At 42.8% G+C, this 17,521-nt stretch overlaps 1 protein-coding gene across 7 annotated transcripts in view; it reads right to left on the bottom strand.

Moving 5' to 3' along the window:
* FAT1 (FAT atypical cadherin 1) overlaps positions 1-17,521 on the bottom strand; it is a 430,056-nt gene that overhangs the window by 42,430 nt on the left and 370,105 nt on the right. For all 7 annotated transcript variants that reach the window (XR_014225403.1, XM_082261039.1, XM_082261043.1 and 4 more), the window contains one exon: positions 15,824-15,981. Coding sequence is in view for 6 of the 7 variants with exons in the window: in XM_082261039.1 (XP_082117165.1) it covers positions 15,824-15,981 (158 nt within the window). In the remaining variant the exon portion in view is untranslated. The remainder of the gene's footprint in view (positions 1-15,823; positions 15,982-17,521) is intronic.

Below are 17,521 nucleotides of genomic sequence, written 5' to 3' on the forward strand. Positions count from 1 at the left end.
GAACACATCGGTGGATCCTGGGACAGGCGAGTGTCTGTTTAATTGTAGCTGCTGACTTTTAATAAACACAAATCTAATTGGAGCTCATCTTTACCTTAAAAAAAATTCCTTCTACTGCTCTCACAACCTACAAATCTCAAATTTTTTTTTTTTTTTAAAGCAGAGATTTGACTTCCTGTTGGATGGTGGCTACACTCATCCACCATGTCCCACTGTACTGTATGTATTTTTCTTGTTGGATGGCGGCTACAGTTGTTCTTCATGATCCCACTGTATATTGGAACATAGCCACCCTCACCTGCTCTCTCCCAAGATGGACTATTAAAAAACTAGTAAAAAGCAAAAAAAAAAATTGACATAAATCTTTCCCCTAGTTTGTAGACGCAATAACTTTTGCGCAAACCAATCAAAATACGCTTATTGCTATATGCAGGAGAATACAAATTGACCTGAAAGGATGAAAAAAATAGATTTTTAAACTTTTTTTGGGCAATGTTATATAGCAGAAAGTGATAAATATTGTTTTTTTCAGAACTGTCGCTCTTTTTTTGTTTATAGCGCAAAAAATATAAATCTCACAGCTGATCAAATACCACCAAAAGAAAGCTCTATTAGTGGAGGACATCAATTTTATTTAGGTACAGCATTGCGTGACCATGCAATTGTCCGTTAAAATAACACAGTGCCGAATCCTTCCGGTCCAGAACTGGTTAAATGTTGGAGACACTTATAAGAGTACACTAAAGCAGGGAAACAAAAGCCATGAGGACAGATTAGGAGGGAGATTCAGGCAGCATAGATACTAACATAAGCTGATACAGTTCCCCTTAGCACCCTGTATTATCAACTGCATTCCAGAGGATTTTAGTGGAATAGGAACCTAATCAAAACTTTGCTATGAGGCTCTGAGATCTCTAATCACACCCCGTGTTGCCTCCCAGTGTCAGTGCTTCTATAATATGTTGTGCCTGCAAGCAAAGCAGTAATTCACCCATGCTTCCCATCTGTCAATTTACCACTCATTTAAACCATTTTTTCCAGCTTCTCCCTCACTGCCATCACCAGCATGCCTGCCATCACTTTCTGGGAAGTTACCAATTCTACGCCACCAATCTTAAATGGTTAAACATTCTTACTGTGTAATCAAAGATAATACAGCCAGGATCTTTCACCATTACTCAAATCCAGAGCAGCGTTGTACCATTGTAGGTTATTTTACTGCACCCTTCTATACTCAGTCAGGAAAGAGTAAAAAAAGAGTGCATCATGCAACACTCCAGCAGTAATTTCACAGCATGATCTCTGTCAGAGTTTAAAAATGTAATTAATGAACAAAGCTACCGTTCAGTCTAAGAAAAATTAAAATAGATAAAGCACCTGGCCCAGATGGCACCCATCCCCATGTGCTGAAGGAAATGAGCTCAGCAACTGATAGGCTATTTTGTCTTATTTCCTAGACTCTCATTTAACTGGGTCAGTTCCATATGGGTTCATAGTGGATCAGACTGGTATATAACTGATAATGCACGGTTCTCTTGTATGTCATTTTTAAGAGGTGGTACACAATAATATAAATAATCCAATTTCAAAGAATAAGCATGGGTTAATGGAACGCATACTGTAGCTCCCAACTGTCCCTGATTTGAAGGGACTGTTCCTCTTTTGGAACCAAATCCCTCCATCTCACAACCTCCAAATCTCATTTGACTTCCTGTTGGGTGGTGGCTACACTCATTCGCGATGTCCCACTGTACTGTATGTTTTTTTTTAGGCCGAGATCCTACTTCTTGTTGGGTGGTGGCTACAGTTGTTCTCCATGGTCCCACTGTATGTAGGAACATTGCCACCCTCACTTGTTCTCTCCCAAGATGGACTAGGGACTGTGGTCTTTGGAGGTGCTTGTTGAATGACACAACACACAAAAATGCAAAGGAGAAAAGAAATGCACAAAGTAGAGATAAACATAACTAGTTTAAAGGTAAAAGTTGGAGACACTTATGGCACTTTTCCACTGCAAGTACCGGCTAGTACCGGCTCGGCTCTACTCGGCCCGGTTTGCTTTTCCACTGCGGTACCGCATGGTATAGTGTCGGAACGGTTCGGTACGGTACGGTATAGGTTTGCTTTTCCACTAAAGTAGTACTAAAGTTAAGTGGGTGGGATAACAACGGGGTGGGTGTGATTCTCTGACCAATCAGTGGCTAGTAGTGACTGCATGCAAAGGGTTGTGGGATATGGTACCAGTTTGGTACCTGTTGGAACCACAATCGAGTAGGTACTGTTTTTTCAGAGCCGTACCGTACCGTACCGTTCGGTTCCATGCAGTGGAAAAGCAAACCTATACCGTACCGTACCGAACCGTTCCGACCCTATACCATGCGGTACCACAGTGGAAAAGCACAAAAGCGTGCCGAACCGGTACGGTTCCATGCAGTGGAAAAGCGCCATTATAACAGTTAGACATATAGACAGTTCTTAACTTGTGGGTTAAACCAATATTTTTTTGCATATCAGTGCTTCCTGGTTCATGTAACTGGTGCATCACAAGTGTCCTTTGCTCATATACTTTACATCAGTCTTACTCAAGCTTTTTAACACAGAGGAACCATTGGAAAAACTTTACAGGCTCAGGGAACCCCTGCCGTATTATAATACTATATCAAAAGTTTACAGTACATTAGTATGATGGTCACTTAGAAGAATGCGCCTTACATTTGTGATCATTGAGAGCCTGGGTTGAGAAAGGCTGCTTTACATTAAAAGGTGTCTTTCTTTCTTTCTTTTCTCAGAAAGTTGGGAGGTATGGAAAGGTTATGCTTAACACGATTAGGTAAATAACTGCATACAGACAGGGCATGCTACAAATGTGGTAAAGTTTAATGCTGAAAATGTAGTTGATACTGTCCCGTGTTAAAGCTGGTTACAGAAAGAGAAAGAACAAGCACCAGCAAATAACAGACATACTGTGTATATGTGTATGTACTGGTCATAGAATGAAAGACAAAGGCAGTTACAAATGGAAAGAATTTAAAGTATAACTAAAGGTAAACCGTTTTCTTTAGTTTTGGATAGAGTGGAGAGGGATTAGAATGATTTTCAGTTCTTATTGCGGTCTGTGACCTCGTTAAGGAGATTACCCTCTCTACTTATCCTCTTTACCATTATCATTGACAATTTTGGGGTTTAGTGTTTAGTTGAATCTACCCCTAGAAGGTACCATCCCCATTGTGTAACTGTACAAAAGCCATGAAATTGCTTGGGACTTTATGAGCTGGTGTTTAATATACTCTAGAACCTACATTTAAAGTATAAAAAGTTCTTAATGTTTTATTACATATGTCTTAAGGTCTTAGGATCCCATGTACAGTATCTCACAAAAGTGAGTACACCCCTCACATTTTTGTAAATATTTTATTATACCTTTTCATGTGACAACACTGAAGAAATTACACTTTGCTACAATGTAAAGTAGTGAGTGTACAGCTTGTATAACAGTGTAAATCTGCTGTCACCTCAAAATACCTTAACACAGCCATTATTGTCTAAACTGCTGGCAACAAAAGTGAGTACATCCCTAAATGAAAATGTCCAAATTGGTCCCAAAGTGTCAAAATTTTGTGTGGCCACCATTATTTTTCAGCACTGCATTAACCCTCTTTGGCATGGAGTTCACCAGAGCATCACAGTAGTCCTCTTCCACTCCTCCATGATGACAAATTTACACTGTTATACAAGCTGTACACTCACTACTTTACATTGTAGCATTTCTTCAGTGTTGTCACATGAAAAGATATAATAAAATATTTACAAAAATGTGAGGGGCTTACTCACTTTTGTGGGATACTGTATCTCTATAGGTTGCACAGGTTGCAGGAAGGAAAATTCACAGAAAGTGCTGATGGGGGAATCCCTCCCGAGGAGCCATTGCATTCTCCTGGCAGTGTTTTTTGCTAGCTGCTATAACAAATGCTAGTAATAATCGCATGTAAAATCCAGCAGGCAGGTTGGACCCAACTGACAGAGATTTGAACTGTCTATGGCTGGCTTTACAATGGCATGTGCCTGCAGTCTCACCCAATGGAACAAGCTGATCGAAAAATGAAAATGAGAGTGGTCAATTTCAGTGCATCTGACTGCTTTGTAAAAAAACAACCCCCATTCCAGTTCGATTTAAATTAATCAAATACAAATAAGGCATCACAGATTTTTACTGAGAAATTTAAAAAAGACTCAGAGACTACCTATTTAGGAACATTCTGATGCTGGGAGCATTGGCTAGTAAAGACGCTCTCTGTTCCAGTGTTCAAGGCCTCATTCACACTGGCAGTGTCAAACCTGAGCTTATATGTGTGTGGATGTTCAAAAATGCATATAAATGCATGCAATCATTTTTTGATGGTGCCATTCACTTGCGTTCAAGTGCAGTCAGTATAGTTGCGTTTAAACATGGCTAAACTTAGGGTAAACATATGTAAACAAATGTACATGCAATTGAACATGCCTAAATCTGCTTGAAAGCAGGAGCACCTAAATGTAGGAAACAGTAATCTGGGAAGCATAAGGCCCATGCACTCTGAGCACTTCCCAGTGCAAAGGGCTCTGGCATTTAAATACAGGTGGAGGGCAAAAGAGCACCGTCCAGCCCAGTTGCTGGCAGCCTGTCAAACTCTATTAGAGCTTGACAGCTGCTGCTGCGAGACGATGCACATAGCAGCACTTCTGTTCAAGGCAGTTTGTGCCAAGAGTGGGATGGTCATAGCATAAAAAGTCTGCTTTCTGGACATACGTCCCTGGGCGAACACTGCTCAAATGTTCATATCGCTAGGTGCACCAACCAGCTCCATCCAGCTGTTATAGCTGTCAACCTCTCATAAAGTGGACAGTGACCTGTGTCCCCCACCTGAAGGTAAATGCCAGAGCCTATTGCACCAGGACTAAACACAGGGTGTGCATGGGGCCTAAAAAGTGTTTATATTTCCCAGATGCTTTCTCCTCTGTTTAGAAAAGCTCAATGCGAGACAGCCAATGGGAACCCTAAGACTAGACCTAAAATTACGTATTTAGTTATTATAGCAAATTTGATGTGGATGGAGTTTTTTTTTAATTTCAAGTACATATCATACAAAAAATATCAGGTGGCCTCTAGCTTGGTGCAGTGGTTTATACATTGTACAAAGTTTCCTATGAGTGTTTCAATTCCCATTAAGGTTCTCTCAAAATAAAGTATTTTCTCTAAGCAAAGCAAACCATCAGCTCTAATGAGACCACAATAAATGACTCCTCTCACTGAGGAGATGCAATTTTGCTCAAGCTTTAGTTAAGCTATAAATATGGAAAATCTCTTTCCCTGTCATCCGGTGTATAAAACCACTCGTCACCTCTCTCGATTTCTGAATAGTATGTCTAGCTTTGGGTGACAACAAGCCACATCATCTTTCTGGAAGTCAATGTGTCTTCTCTGGTGTTTAAAAAAGAAAGCCCATAAAAGAATAACCATGGCCCTCATCCAATTAGAGGCAGCCTTTTGAAAAAAAAAAATCCCCACTAAAAGACTTTAAACTAAATCATCTGCTATCCCTGCCAAGGCTGCAAAATTTAGGGGCTGTGAGGCTTCAGAGCCAATCTTTTCTGGCACCAGTAAAGTATGTACACAGTTTTATGGGTTTGAGTAGTAATTTACCCTCAAAAAGTGAAACAACTTAAAGCAGTATGAAACCCAAAAAAACAAAAAAGGTAATATATTGCAGCTTACCAATCCTTACATTTTGTGGCTTTATATTTTTCTTCCCTTTTTTTAACCTGGTGATCCGGACAGTAACACACCTCCTGTCTTAGGGTCTCCCCTGGGGAAGCAATAGTGACCCATAGGCAGCAGCACTGTCGACCAGGGGAGAGAGTAGTATTAAATGTTCTTGCAAATTTAGATAGACTTGACTAACAAATTACAGCTGAACTCCGGCTAACATTTTACTTTTACAGCAAATTTTTTTGTCTTTTGTGAGAACGTTTTTAAATAAACAAATACAAGCTCACCCCTGTCAGTGTTTATTGGTTTGTCTCAAGCCTCTAACTGCGACTTTTGCTGGACAGTTTGGTCTGTTAAGAGTTAAAAAAAATAGACTTGCAGGCCAGATCACCAGGTGAAAATAAAGGAAAAAAGTTTGGCAAAAGAAAACAAATTCAGCCACCACATCCTAAGGACTGGTATGCTGCAATATGTGAAATAATGGGATTTCTGATTTACAGTAAAATCCATTTCTCTGATATTCTTAAACCTTGGGTTATACTGCTCCCTACAGGATTAGGACACTAGGCAGAAAAAAAGTCTAGCTATGCCTATGGGCAGTCCCAGGGGAAATACTCCCTCTCTCTGCTATAGTTACTCAGTTTTGTTACAAGCAGTGTCAGAAGAATACAACTCCACAGAGGGGTGGGTGCTGTGTTCGTCAATGAACATCAGAGAAATGGATTATACGGTAAGTCAAAAATCACATTTTCTCATTTGTTCATTGAGTGACACAGCTCCTGATCTTCCAAACCATTGGGACATCCCAAAGCAGTGTTAAACATGAGGGGTGGGAACAGCAAAAAATAAATCCCCAAGGCTAACTATAGCCAACCAGGTAAACAGGAGCTCAACCAAAACATCTGGAGCTCACCTGAAAAAACAGTACACCCTCAAAGAGGACCAGGTCCTCTAAACAGCAGCCTGTAAAGGAAGCATCCGCAGATGCCAACACATGCACTTTATAGAACTTTGTAAAGGTGTGCACCGACGACCAGGTGGCTGCCCTGCAAACCTGTGTCACCGACACCTGATGGCGGAAGGCCCAGGAGGCACTGAGTGCCTGAGTAGAGTGCACCGTGACAGAGAAAGGAGGAACCTGAACCTTGATGGAATAGGCCTGAATCAGCGTCTGTCTGATCCATCTGGAAATGGTTGCAGAGGAGACGGACAACCCTTTCCGAGGCCCATCCGTAAGCACAAATAGTGAGTCTGACTTCCAAAAATAGTCTGTAGCTGCCAGGTGCACCCTAATTGCCCGGACCACATCCAAGGCATTTTCCTTCAGATGTTTTGGCCTAGGGCATAGAGAAGACAACACAATGTCTTCATTTAAATGAAAATCAGAGACAACCTTTGGAAGGAATGACGGACAGGGACAAAGAACCCCCGTATCTCTGTGAACCACCAAGTAAGGTGAATGACAGAATAACGCCACCAATTCCGACACCCTGCACGCATAAGTGATACTCACCAAGAAGGCTACCTTCTGGGACAGCGTAAGCAGGGGAATCTCCAGAAGGTTCTCTAAAGGAGGCTTTTAAAGGACTGAGAGCACCAAATTGAGGTCCCAAGGCGGCAACGGAGACCGCAGTGGAGTGGCCAAGTGACTAACTCCCTGAAGAAAAGTACCCAATGGTCATTAAAAAAAAAGACCGCTAAGGCCGACACCTGACCCTTGATAGTACTCAGGACCAGTTTCTGCTCAACCCCCCGTTGAAGTAAGGTCAAGATCCAAGCCACCGAGAAAGAGCGAGGATGGACCCCAAAGATTCACACCACAAAATCTACAACTTCCACGTACAATGGTAGCTCTCCCTAGATGTAGATTTCCTAGCCTTTAACAGCGTTGACATCACCAACGAAGACAAACCTCTATCCATCAGCACCTTGAGTTAAACAGCCAAGTGTCCAGAGCCCCTGAGCAGAATTTTTGCCAAGGATGCCTCCCCAGCCGGACAGGCTGGCATCCGTGGTAACCACTGTCCAATGCGAGTGGAAGAAGGATTTGCCCAGCCAAAGCGCCGTTGAATGAAGCCACCATATCTGGGACTCCTTCGATACCTAGCTTAGCCAGATCAGATTGTCCAGAGACTGTACAATCTTGTCCCATTTGGTCACTTTGCAGGGAGAACCGCTTAAAAAGGTAGACATCACCAGGCCCAGCCCCCGCATGCAAGTCCAGGGGGATGACCATCTGCTGGACAGCAGGAGATAAGTTGCAGCCTGCAATTTCTGGCACTTGTCCAGAGGAAGGAGCACTCTGGCTAAGGCCGAGTCCAGTATCAGACCCAGATAGTCCAGCTTTGTGGACAGAACCAGAGCAGACTTCTGAAAATTCAGAATCCAGCCGAAATCCCTTAGAGTTCTTATGATGATTTCCAGGTTTTCCACCAGAGCAGAGAGAGACTCCGCTCGCAGAAGGAGGTCGTCCAAGTAGCCCAGTACCGCGATCTCCCATTGTTGTAACAACGCTAGCAGCGGGGCTAACACCTTTGTGAAGTCCCGAGGAGCAGAGGCGAGACCAAAGGGTAACGCCACAAACTTATAATGCTCCTCTCCCACGGCAAAGCCGAGGATGCGCTGGTGAACGACACATATTGTAATATGAAGGTAGGCATCCTTGATGTCAATAGAGGCAAGAAAATCCCCCTGATGTAAGGATGCTACCACCGTGCTAATGGACTCCATCCTGAACTTCAGCCCGCTCTTGGCTTGCCGGACCAGGTTTGTTTGGATCCTCCAGAGGAGGCCCTGAAAGGCTTTGAGCCCTTGTCAGTCAACTCTGAGGGACAAAAAAAAACTGAGGGACGAAAAGGGAGGCCCACGTCTACAACGAGCTTCCTTGCCGTTAGTAGCCTGCCCAAGAAAGGTACTCTTCCCCCTGTGAGACCTTTTATGATGTCATCCAGGGTAGCTCCAAACAAGCGATCTCCTTGAAAGGGAAGATCAGTCAAGGCCTTTTTAGAAGTCTGGTCCCATGACCTGCATTTAAACCAAAAGACACGCTGAAAGGACCATTGTCGAAACAGAGAGCCGAGCCACTAGGGGAGCTGCATCCAAAGAGGCATAAGAAATAAACTGCAGCCCCTGGACCAGCTGGTCCGCCAGCTCAGCAAAGGGAGGTGGGGTTATGTTTTTTACGGCCGACCTAGCACGATAGCACTAGTGCTGATTGTAGATCTCACAGGAAAAATCCAGGAAAAAAAAAATTCTATCTAAAAATTGCCAGGACCAAAGATCACAGCAAGGAACTAGGTCCTTACTCCTGACTAGGCAGAAAAAAACTGAGTGCCTATAGCAGAGAAAGGGGGTTTACCCATGGGTGTAACAAGACTTTTTTTTAGGCCTAGTGTCCTATTCTTGTAGGGAGCAGTTTAACCCAATGGTTATTTAGATCTGAAGCTGTGTCCGTCAATGAAAGAAAGAGAAAGTGTAAAACACTGCAAAGGTACAACGCCCACCATGCTGGCAGCACCATTCGGTCACCAGGCACAAAGCACCAAGCGATCCTCAGCAGAGAGGGAGAGAACCCCACCAGACTCACCACCCAACAAAAACCGGCACCCGCAGCCACCAGGATAATCTGCAATCCATGTGCGACAATCAGGAAGTAAAAAGATCCAGGAGTCAGCACCAGGGGGATGAGGAGGGGTTCCCACCACCAAAATCGCCACCCACAGGGCTCCACAGTCATGGCCGCTACTATTTTCAATGGCAAACCACCACAAAATAGATTCCGGACTACACAAACATGGCTGCCGTGCATTGAGCATACAGGCTACAACAAAATCACAGCCCTGCTAGGCTCCCAGGAGGAAACCCTAGGCCTCAAAGACAGGCAAAGGCAGGACGGGGGGCCCTGGCAGGAGCCCCCACCAGGTACAACCGCCCTCCGTACAGCCAATCGTCTGGTCGCCGGCGGCCCACCCCTCCCCCCCCCCCATCGCGCCCTGCCCCTATCCTAGGAGGTGGATCAGAACACCCACACAGCCCCAGCATAAGAGGAGGGGGGTAGGATGGGAGGACAGAGGAGGAAGGGGGTGCCTAATGGATAGGAGGAGGACCCGGGGGTCTGACCGTCCCAAGGAGAGGCCCACGTCCACCCCAAAACCATCCAGGGAGAGAGGGGGGGACAGCTACTCACCAGACCAGGAGCCAGATGGGCACCGCTCAAGACAGAACCCCTCGCCATCGAAATAGGGGGCTGTTGGCCAGGATGAATGCTGCGACTTGGGCCAAGACCCGGTCGCATGCGACCTCGCGAGGCGTTTAACTCACAGACCAGCCCCCAGTCTGGTGGGGCTATGTCGCGGCCGACCTCATGCAGAGCTGAAGTCGGCGCATGCTCGCTGGCCAAACTGGGGTGACCACTGGATCTAGATTATCCAGCCCGTAGCCCAGTCTGGCCGTTGATTGTAGATCTCACAAGAAAAAAAAAAACAGGAGAAAAATTTCTATACAAAAAGAAAAAATTTCCAGGACCAGAGATCCCAGCAAGGAACTAGGTCCTTACTCCTGACTAGGCAGAAAAAGTACCTATAGCAGAGAGAGGGAATATATCCCCTAGGACTGCCCATAGGCATAGCCAGGCAGTATAACCCAATAGTTAAGAAAATCAAGAGCTGTGTCCATCAATGAGCGAAAGAGAAATTTGTTTTTGGGTTTAATGCTGCTTGAAATATATTCTGACACGCAGCATCCAGCAAAGACCTTTTATTTATGCGCCGCACAATAGCAGCTTGTTTGGCAAGAGAATAATATCTTGTGTAGATTATCTATTTGTGCTTCTATTTACTGATATGCCAGAATGAGCACTTCTCAGTGTCCATCCCTCTTGTGATCCAAGTCTTTTCAGCTTTACCATGGCAACACAAGCAGCAAACAAACGGGAACTGCGCATATGTGTGATTTCCCAGATACAATGTAATCAGGAAGAGACACGGGCAACTGCGACGGACATGGTGCTGGACTCAGTATGCGGGGGACAGAAATTAACTGTCTACACAATCAGGCAGCTCTGTGGACAAAATAACAAATGACTGAGGCTATTTTTTATTTGAAATTCTAGATGCAGTTCTGCTTTCATATAATGTTTGGCAGAGTGGACCTTGCACTCCATAGCAAGGTCCTATATTTGATGAAGCTTCTCCCGTGCCAAAACACTAAAAAAAAGTCTGTAACTATACGTACCTTACCCTGGCTTCTGTCCTGCAGTAGGTGAGGTCACTATATTTCTGGCAGGATCCTGAGGAATGCTGAGTAGCCCAAACCTCACAAGAAGATGCTTCTTCACCACGCTGAAGCATCATCTTATGAGATTTATGGCACTCGCCATTCTCCAAGATCTTGCTTGAAGTATAAAGACATTATCCTTGACTAGGAGACTTGGGCATAAGTATATTTATCACCTTTCTTTTTTTGCTACCGGTTACTTTTTTTTTGCTGTGTTTTGCATAGAGCGTCAAGCAAACGGGTACTGCACATACAGTATGTGTGATTTCCTAGATACAATGAAATCAGGAAGAGACATGGGACCAATAAGGTACTGGATTTAGTATGCGGGGGGAAACAGTAACTGTTCACATAATCAGGCAGCTCTGTGGACAAAATAACAATTGGGATGGAAGCAGAAGAGCACTTTTATAAATGACTGAGGCTATTTTTTATTTGAAATCCTAGATGCAGTTCTGCTTTCATATAATGTTAGATAAACTGGATCTTGCACTCCATAGCAAGGTCCCATATTTGATGAAGTTTCTACCGTGCCAAAACATAAAAAAAAAGTCTATAAATATACTTACCTTACCCTGGCTTCTGTTCTGCAGTGGGTGATGACGCTATACTTCTAGCAGAATCCTAGGGAATGCTGAGTAATCCAAACCTCACAAGATGATGCTTCTTCACCGTGCTGAAGCATCATCTCATAAGATTGACGATACTCGCCGTTCTCCAAGATCTTGACTAGGAGACTTGGTATATTTATCACCTTTTTTTTATTGCTACCGGTTACTTTTTTAATGTTGCTGCTGTGTTTTGAATAGAGCATCAAGAAAATGGGAACTGCACATATGTGTGGTTTCCTAGATACAATATAATCAGGAACAGACATGGGCAACTGTGACCAATAAGGTACTGGATTCAGTATGCAGGGGAAAGAGAGTAACTGTTCACACAATCGTGCAGCTCTGTGGACAAAATAACAAACTGGTTAGATGCAGAAAAGCACCTTTATAAATGACTAAGGCTATTTTTATGTAAAATCCTAGATGTGCTTCTGCTTTCATTTAATTTTAGGTAAAGTGGACCTTGCACTGCATAGCAAGGTCCCATGTTTAATGAGGCCTATGACATGCAAAAACACTAAAAAAAAGTCTGTAAATATACATACCTCACCCCAGCTTCTGTTCTGCAGTGGGTCGTGTAGGTAAACTTCTGGCAGGATCCTGGGGAATGCTGAATGAGCCAAAATCTCACAAGAAGATGCTCCTTCACCATGCTGAAGCATCATCTCATAAGATTTACGGTACTCGCCATTCTCCAAGATCCTGCTGGAAGTATGGTGACATCATCCTTGACTGGGTGACTTGGGTAGAAGTATATCTATCAATTTTTCGGTTCTTTTTTAACTTTACTGCAATGTTTTGGATTGAGGGGCGGAAATAGACAAATAATCCATACACATCCACTACTTAATGGCCCAGGTCATCTATTTTTTATTAAATTGTTTCTTAGGGCTCATCCACAAGTGAGGTTAGGGGCAGTAAAACCCCATGGTTGATGCAATGCAGAAGGTTGCGGCATGCTAATGTGAAGTTCAAGGGGTAAAGCAGGAAATACAACCACTAGTGTGAATGAGCCCTTACTGTGATTTTGTTCCTCCTTGTAATGTTCTCTGTAACCTACTGAACCTCTCGCTCGTGTTTGTTTAGGGATTTGGAGGAGACAGAGTGCAACAGAAGGAGCTTTTTTAAGTTAAGAATATAAACTTCAATAGAATTTTTTTTTTTTTTAATGGCTTAAGGACTGCCCCATGTACATACAGTGCATCCGGAAAGTATTCACAGGGCTTCACTTCCACATTTTGTTATGTTACAGCCTTAATCCAAAATGGAATAAATTCATTATTTTCCTCAAGATTGCACAAGCAATACCCCATAATGGCAACATGAAAGACGTTTGTTTGAAACCTTTCCAATGTTATTAAAAATAAAAAATGAACAAAATCACATGTACATAAGTATTCACAGCCTTTGCGATGACACTCAAATGTGAGCTCAGGTGCATCCTGTTTCCACTGATCATCCTTGAGATGTTTCTACAACTTGATTGGAGGCCACCTATGGTAAATTCAGTTGATTGGACATGATGTGGAAAGGCACACGCCTGTCTATACAAGGTCGCACGGTTAACAGTACATGTCAAGAGCAAAAACCAAGCCATGAAGTCTAAGGAATTGTCTGTAGACCTCCGAGAAAGGATTGTATGGTGGCACAGATCTGGGGAAGGGTACAGAAAAATTGCAGCAGCATTAAAAGTCCCAATGAGCACAGTGGCCTCCATCATCCGTAAATGGAAGACGTTTGGAACCACCAGGACTCTTCCTAGAGCGGGCCGCCAGGTCAAAACTGAGCAATTGGGGGAGAAGGGCCTTAGTAAGGGAGGTGACCAAGAACCCAATGGTCACTCTGACAGAGCTCTAGCGTATCTCTGTGGAGAGAGGAGAACCTTACAGAAGAAAAAACATCTTTGCAGCACACCGCCAATAAGGCCTGTATGGTAGAATTGCCAGACAAAAGATGAATGCAGCAATGTACAAAGACATCCTTGATGAAAGCCTGCTCCAGAGCACTCTGGACCTCAGACTGGGGCGAAGGTTCATTGTCCAACAGGACAAGGACCCTAAGCACACTTAACTACAGAGTGGCTATGGAACAACTCTGTGAATGTCCTTGAGTGGCCCAGCCAGAGCCCAGACCTGAACCCGATGGAGAGATCTGAAAATGGCTGTGCACCGACGCTCCCCATCCAACCTAATGGAGTTTGAGAAGTTTTGCAAAGAAGAATGGGAGAAACTGCCCAAAAATTGGTGTGCCAAGCTTGTAGCATCATACTTAAAAAGAGGCTGTAATTGGTGCCTAAGGTGCTTCAACAAAGTACTGAGCAAAGGCCGTGAATACTTATGTACATGTGATTTATTTATTTGTTTATTTTATTAAATTTGCAAAGATTTCAAACAAACTTTTTTTAACATTGTCATTATGGGGTATTGTTTGTAGAATTTTGAGGAAAAAAATGAATTTAATCCATTTAGGAAAAAGGCTATAACATAACAAAAGGTGGAAAAAGTGAAGCATTGTGAATATTTTCCAGGTACACTGTAAACTGTAGCAGGGCGGCCCTTAGGCGCAAAACCACGTACCTGTACAGGATTCCTTTCTTTGGCTCTGGGTCGTGTGCACGCCCCGCCGGAGCACCGTTTTATAACAGAAAGTAAAAAATATTGTTTTTTTTTTTTTTTTTTTTTTAAATGGTCCTTCTTTGTTTTTTTAGTGCAAAACCACGTACCTGTACGTGATTCCTTTCTTTGGCTCTGGGTCGCGTGCACGCTCCCGCTATGATTGGACACAGCGGGAGCCAATCAGGGGGTCTGATGAACCCGATGTCCATTGGAAACGCAGCGATCATTCAGAGAGAGGCAGAACGGTGGTCTGCCAATGTTAACGAGGCAGATCGCCGTTCTGCTAGTACGAAAGACAGATATCTTGTGTTTCTGCTAAATAGGAACACAGATCTCTGTCTTTCTTCAGGCACGCCAACCCCCACACAGTAAGAAAGCACTCCCAGGGAACACAGTTAACACTTTGATCGCTCCTGATGTTAACCCTTTCTGCCAGTGTCATTTATACAGTGAGTCAGATTTGTCTGCCGCAATGTCGCAGTCCCGCTAAAAATCACTGATCGCCGCCATTACTGGTAAAAACAATGAACAAAATAAAAAGTCCATAAATGTATACCATAGTTTGTAGACCTTATAACGTTTGCGCAAACCAGTCAAAATACACTTATTGGGATTTTTTTAACAAAAACATGTAGCAGAATACATATTGGCCTAAATTGATTTTTTTTTTTTTTATTGGATGCGTTTTATAGAAGTAAAAATTATTGTTTTTTTTGTTTGTTTTTAGTTTATAGCGCAAAAAAATAAAAACCGCAAAGGTGATCAAATACCACCAAAAGAAAGCTCAATTAGTGGGAAAAGGGGACATCAATTTAATTTGGGTACAGTGATGCACGACTGTGCAATTGGCGGTTAATGCAACGCAGTGCAGTATCGCAAAAAATGGCCTGGTCAGGAAGGGTTTAAAACCTTCCGGAGCTGAAGTAGATAGACAAGAGTTTAGTGTCACTTTATGGAATAGGTGCTAGGCTAGGTTTTAAAGATTATTTTAAATCTAAAGGATTTGGTTGAGTATGCAAGGAAGGGTGGCCGCACTCCAAACTTCAGAGAACAGTGAGCTTTATTACATAAAATCCATAGAGGACAATCATACAACCCATGAAACTATCACGATACATAAGGACAACAACACGGTTGTGATTAAGCAAATCTTTTGGTGAAATGCGTCAACCATGCTGCTGTCCTCTGACATCTTGATATCATCTATGGATTGTATGTATTAAAGCTCATTGTTCTCTGAAGTTTGGTGTGTGGTTGCCCTTCCTTGCATTCTCTGCCTGTTACACCCACACCGCGGACTGGACCGGCACTTTGCCATTTAAGGCGGGGATCATATCACCTGGAGGGGTGTTGCTCATTTAATACTGCCTTAAGGATTAGTTTAACTGTTATGTGTAAGCCACGTATCAGGGTTCAAGATGGGTTATGGTTAACTACTGAAGTAAGGTGAAAGGACAGAAATACTTAGAGGTCAAAGACATGGCAAGCAGAAAGCTCCACATAAAAACAACCACTCTGGACAACCAGAATACCATCCCAGAAACAATCATTTGTGATCCACAAAATATTCAACACACCTCAAGAATGCTGTAGTCTGTTCCCCTGGCATACATGACCACAGCATGTGCGGAGTATGTCCTTAGCTTCATCGTCAGCTTCATTTCTTCCTTGTTTTCATTTTCCAACAACCGATATTTGATATAGCTGTTCCCGCTGAATGTTACAGATGAACCAACTTCAAAACAAACAGGAATATATTTCAGAAAAGAGATATATTTGGTATGCATATATTGACAATTAACTGAAGGAAATAAAACATGAATCATTGTATAAACCCCCACAGGCTGCTCACAAAGATAACACATCAATCATATGTACAGTAAAATAAAAGGACCCACATCATTTGCATTATCTTCATGTAAATGGATCTCCCCCTAAGAGTAACATATGGCCAACAAATGTGTCACTACGAAGAGAAAGAATACAGTACAGCTCATGTTCTGCTCAACTCTATTATACCAAAATCACATATACAGTAGAGCGCCGCTTGAGCTACACCCCCCAGAATAATTGCCCAATTTAAGCCAACCGCATGAGAAGCTAAATGGTTTCCCAAACATCTTCCCCTAGGCTAATCATCAAGATCGCTGGCCAAGAAAAAGGTTTATTTTATGAAGAAATAGCAAGAAAAGTAGAAACAGAGATGGACCAGGTCACAGATGTAGCCTGACCTCTACCGGAATGACAGCCAATAGTGCCTGTGGCTAGTAATTGCTCAGTCTTTATATCATTGTTCAGGTGTGCTCAGGCATGAAGTCTCAGTATTATGCTTCCTGCTATCAACCTGTGCAGCCCAGCTATGGAGTGGGCAGGAACTCGTCGGTTATCCCATGAATGTTAACAATAAATAGTGCTAATTCATTTCTTGCAAGCAAAACGAATTCTAGGATGTCAGGTTCTGAAATTTTCCCAAAGGGAAGACTAGGCATCTAATGCCTGCATTTCCATAATGTGCAATGATTGTCACAGATTTTATACTAGACTCAGAGTTTTAATATAGGGCCATTTGCCACATTTTGTGTGAGAACTGTCCATGTATATGCTCTATTGGAAGCAAACGTGATGGAATTATAACACAGGAGAGAAATAATTAAAGAAGGACAGTGTGTTGTCAGCTCATAGCAGGAGGTGAGTGAACAAGGATATGGCTGGGGTAGCAGGTGTCATTTCTAATGAGGATTGTAGATTTGAAAATATTTCAATAACGTATTATGTTAAAATGGTTGTAAACCTCTGAAATGAAAAATGAACAAAGCGTATCCTTTTATACATGCCCTATCCCAGTACTAAGTGCTGTACCAAGTACCACAAGTACCAAGTGCTCCCAACTTTTTGAGATGAGAACGAGGGACACCTAGTAGCAAATGTATATAGGAATAGGACACATCCTCTGCTATGCCCCCCTAAAGGAGAATTGTATAAATATATTTAAAAAAATGAATAGTTAAACCCACAAGTGCTTTATGTACTACTTTTTTCCCCTTTATACTGGCTTTTGAAATTTATAAATCCAGCAATTTAGAAATTGGATAAAAAGATTTACCACTGGGAAATACTTTTTGAAAGATAAAAAGTGCCTTTTATATAAAACTATATAGATCAGACCAAAATTAGGGACAAATGAAAGAGGGACAGAGGGACTTTGTTCCAAATCAGGGACAGTCTCCCAAAAATGGGGACAGTTGGGAGCTATGCAAGTGTGATTTCTGTCTCTT

Source organism: Pelophylax lessonae, assembly GCF_965119305.1.
Source record: "Pelophylax lessonae genome assembly, chromosome: 1".
NCBI classification, from domain to species: domain Eukaryota; kingdom Metazoa; phylum Chordata; class Amphibia; order Anura; family Ranidae; genus Pelophylax; species Pelophylax lessonae.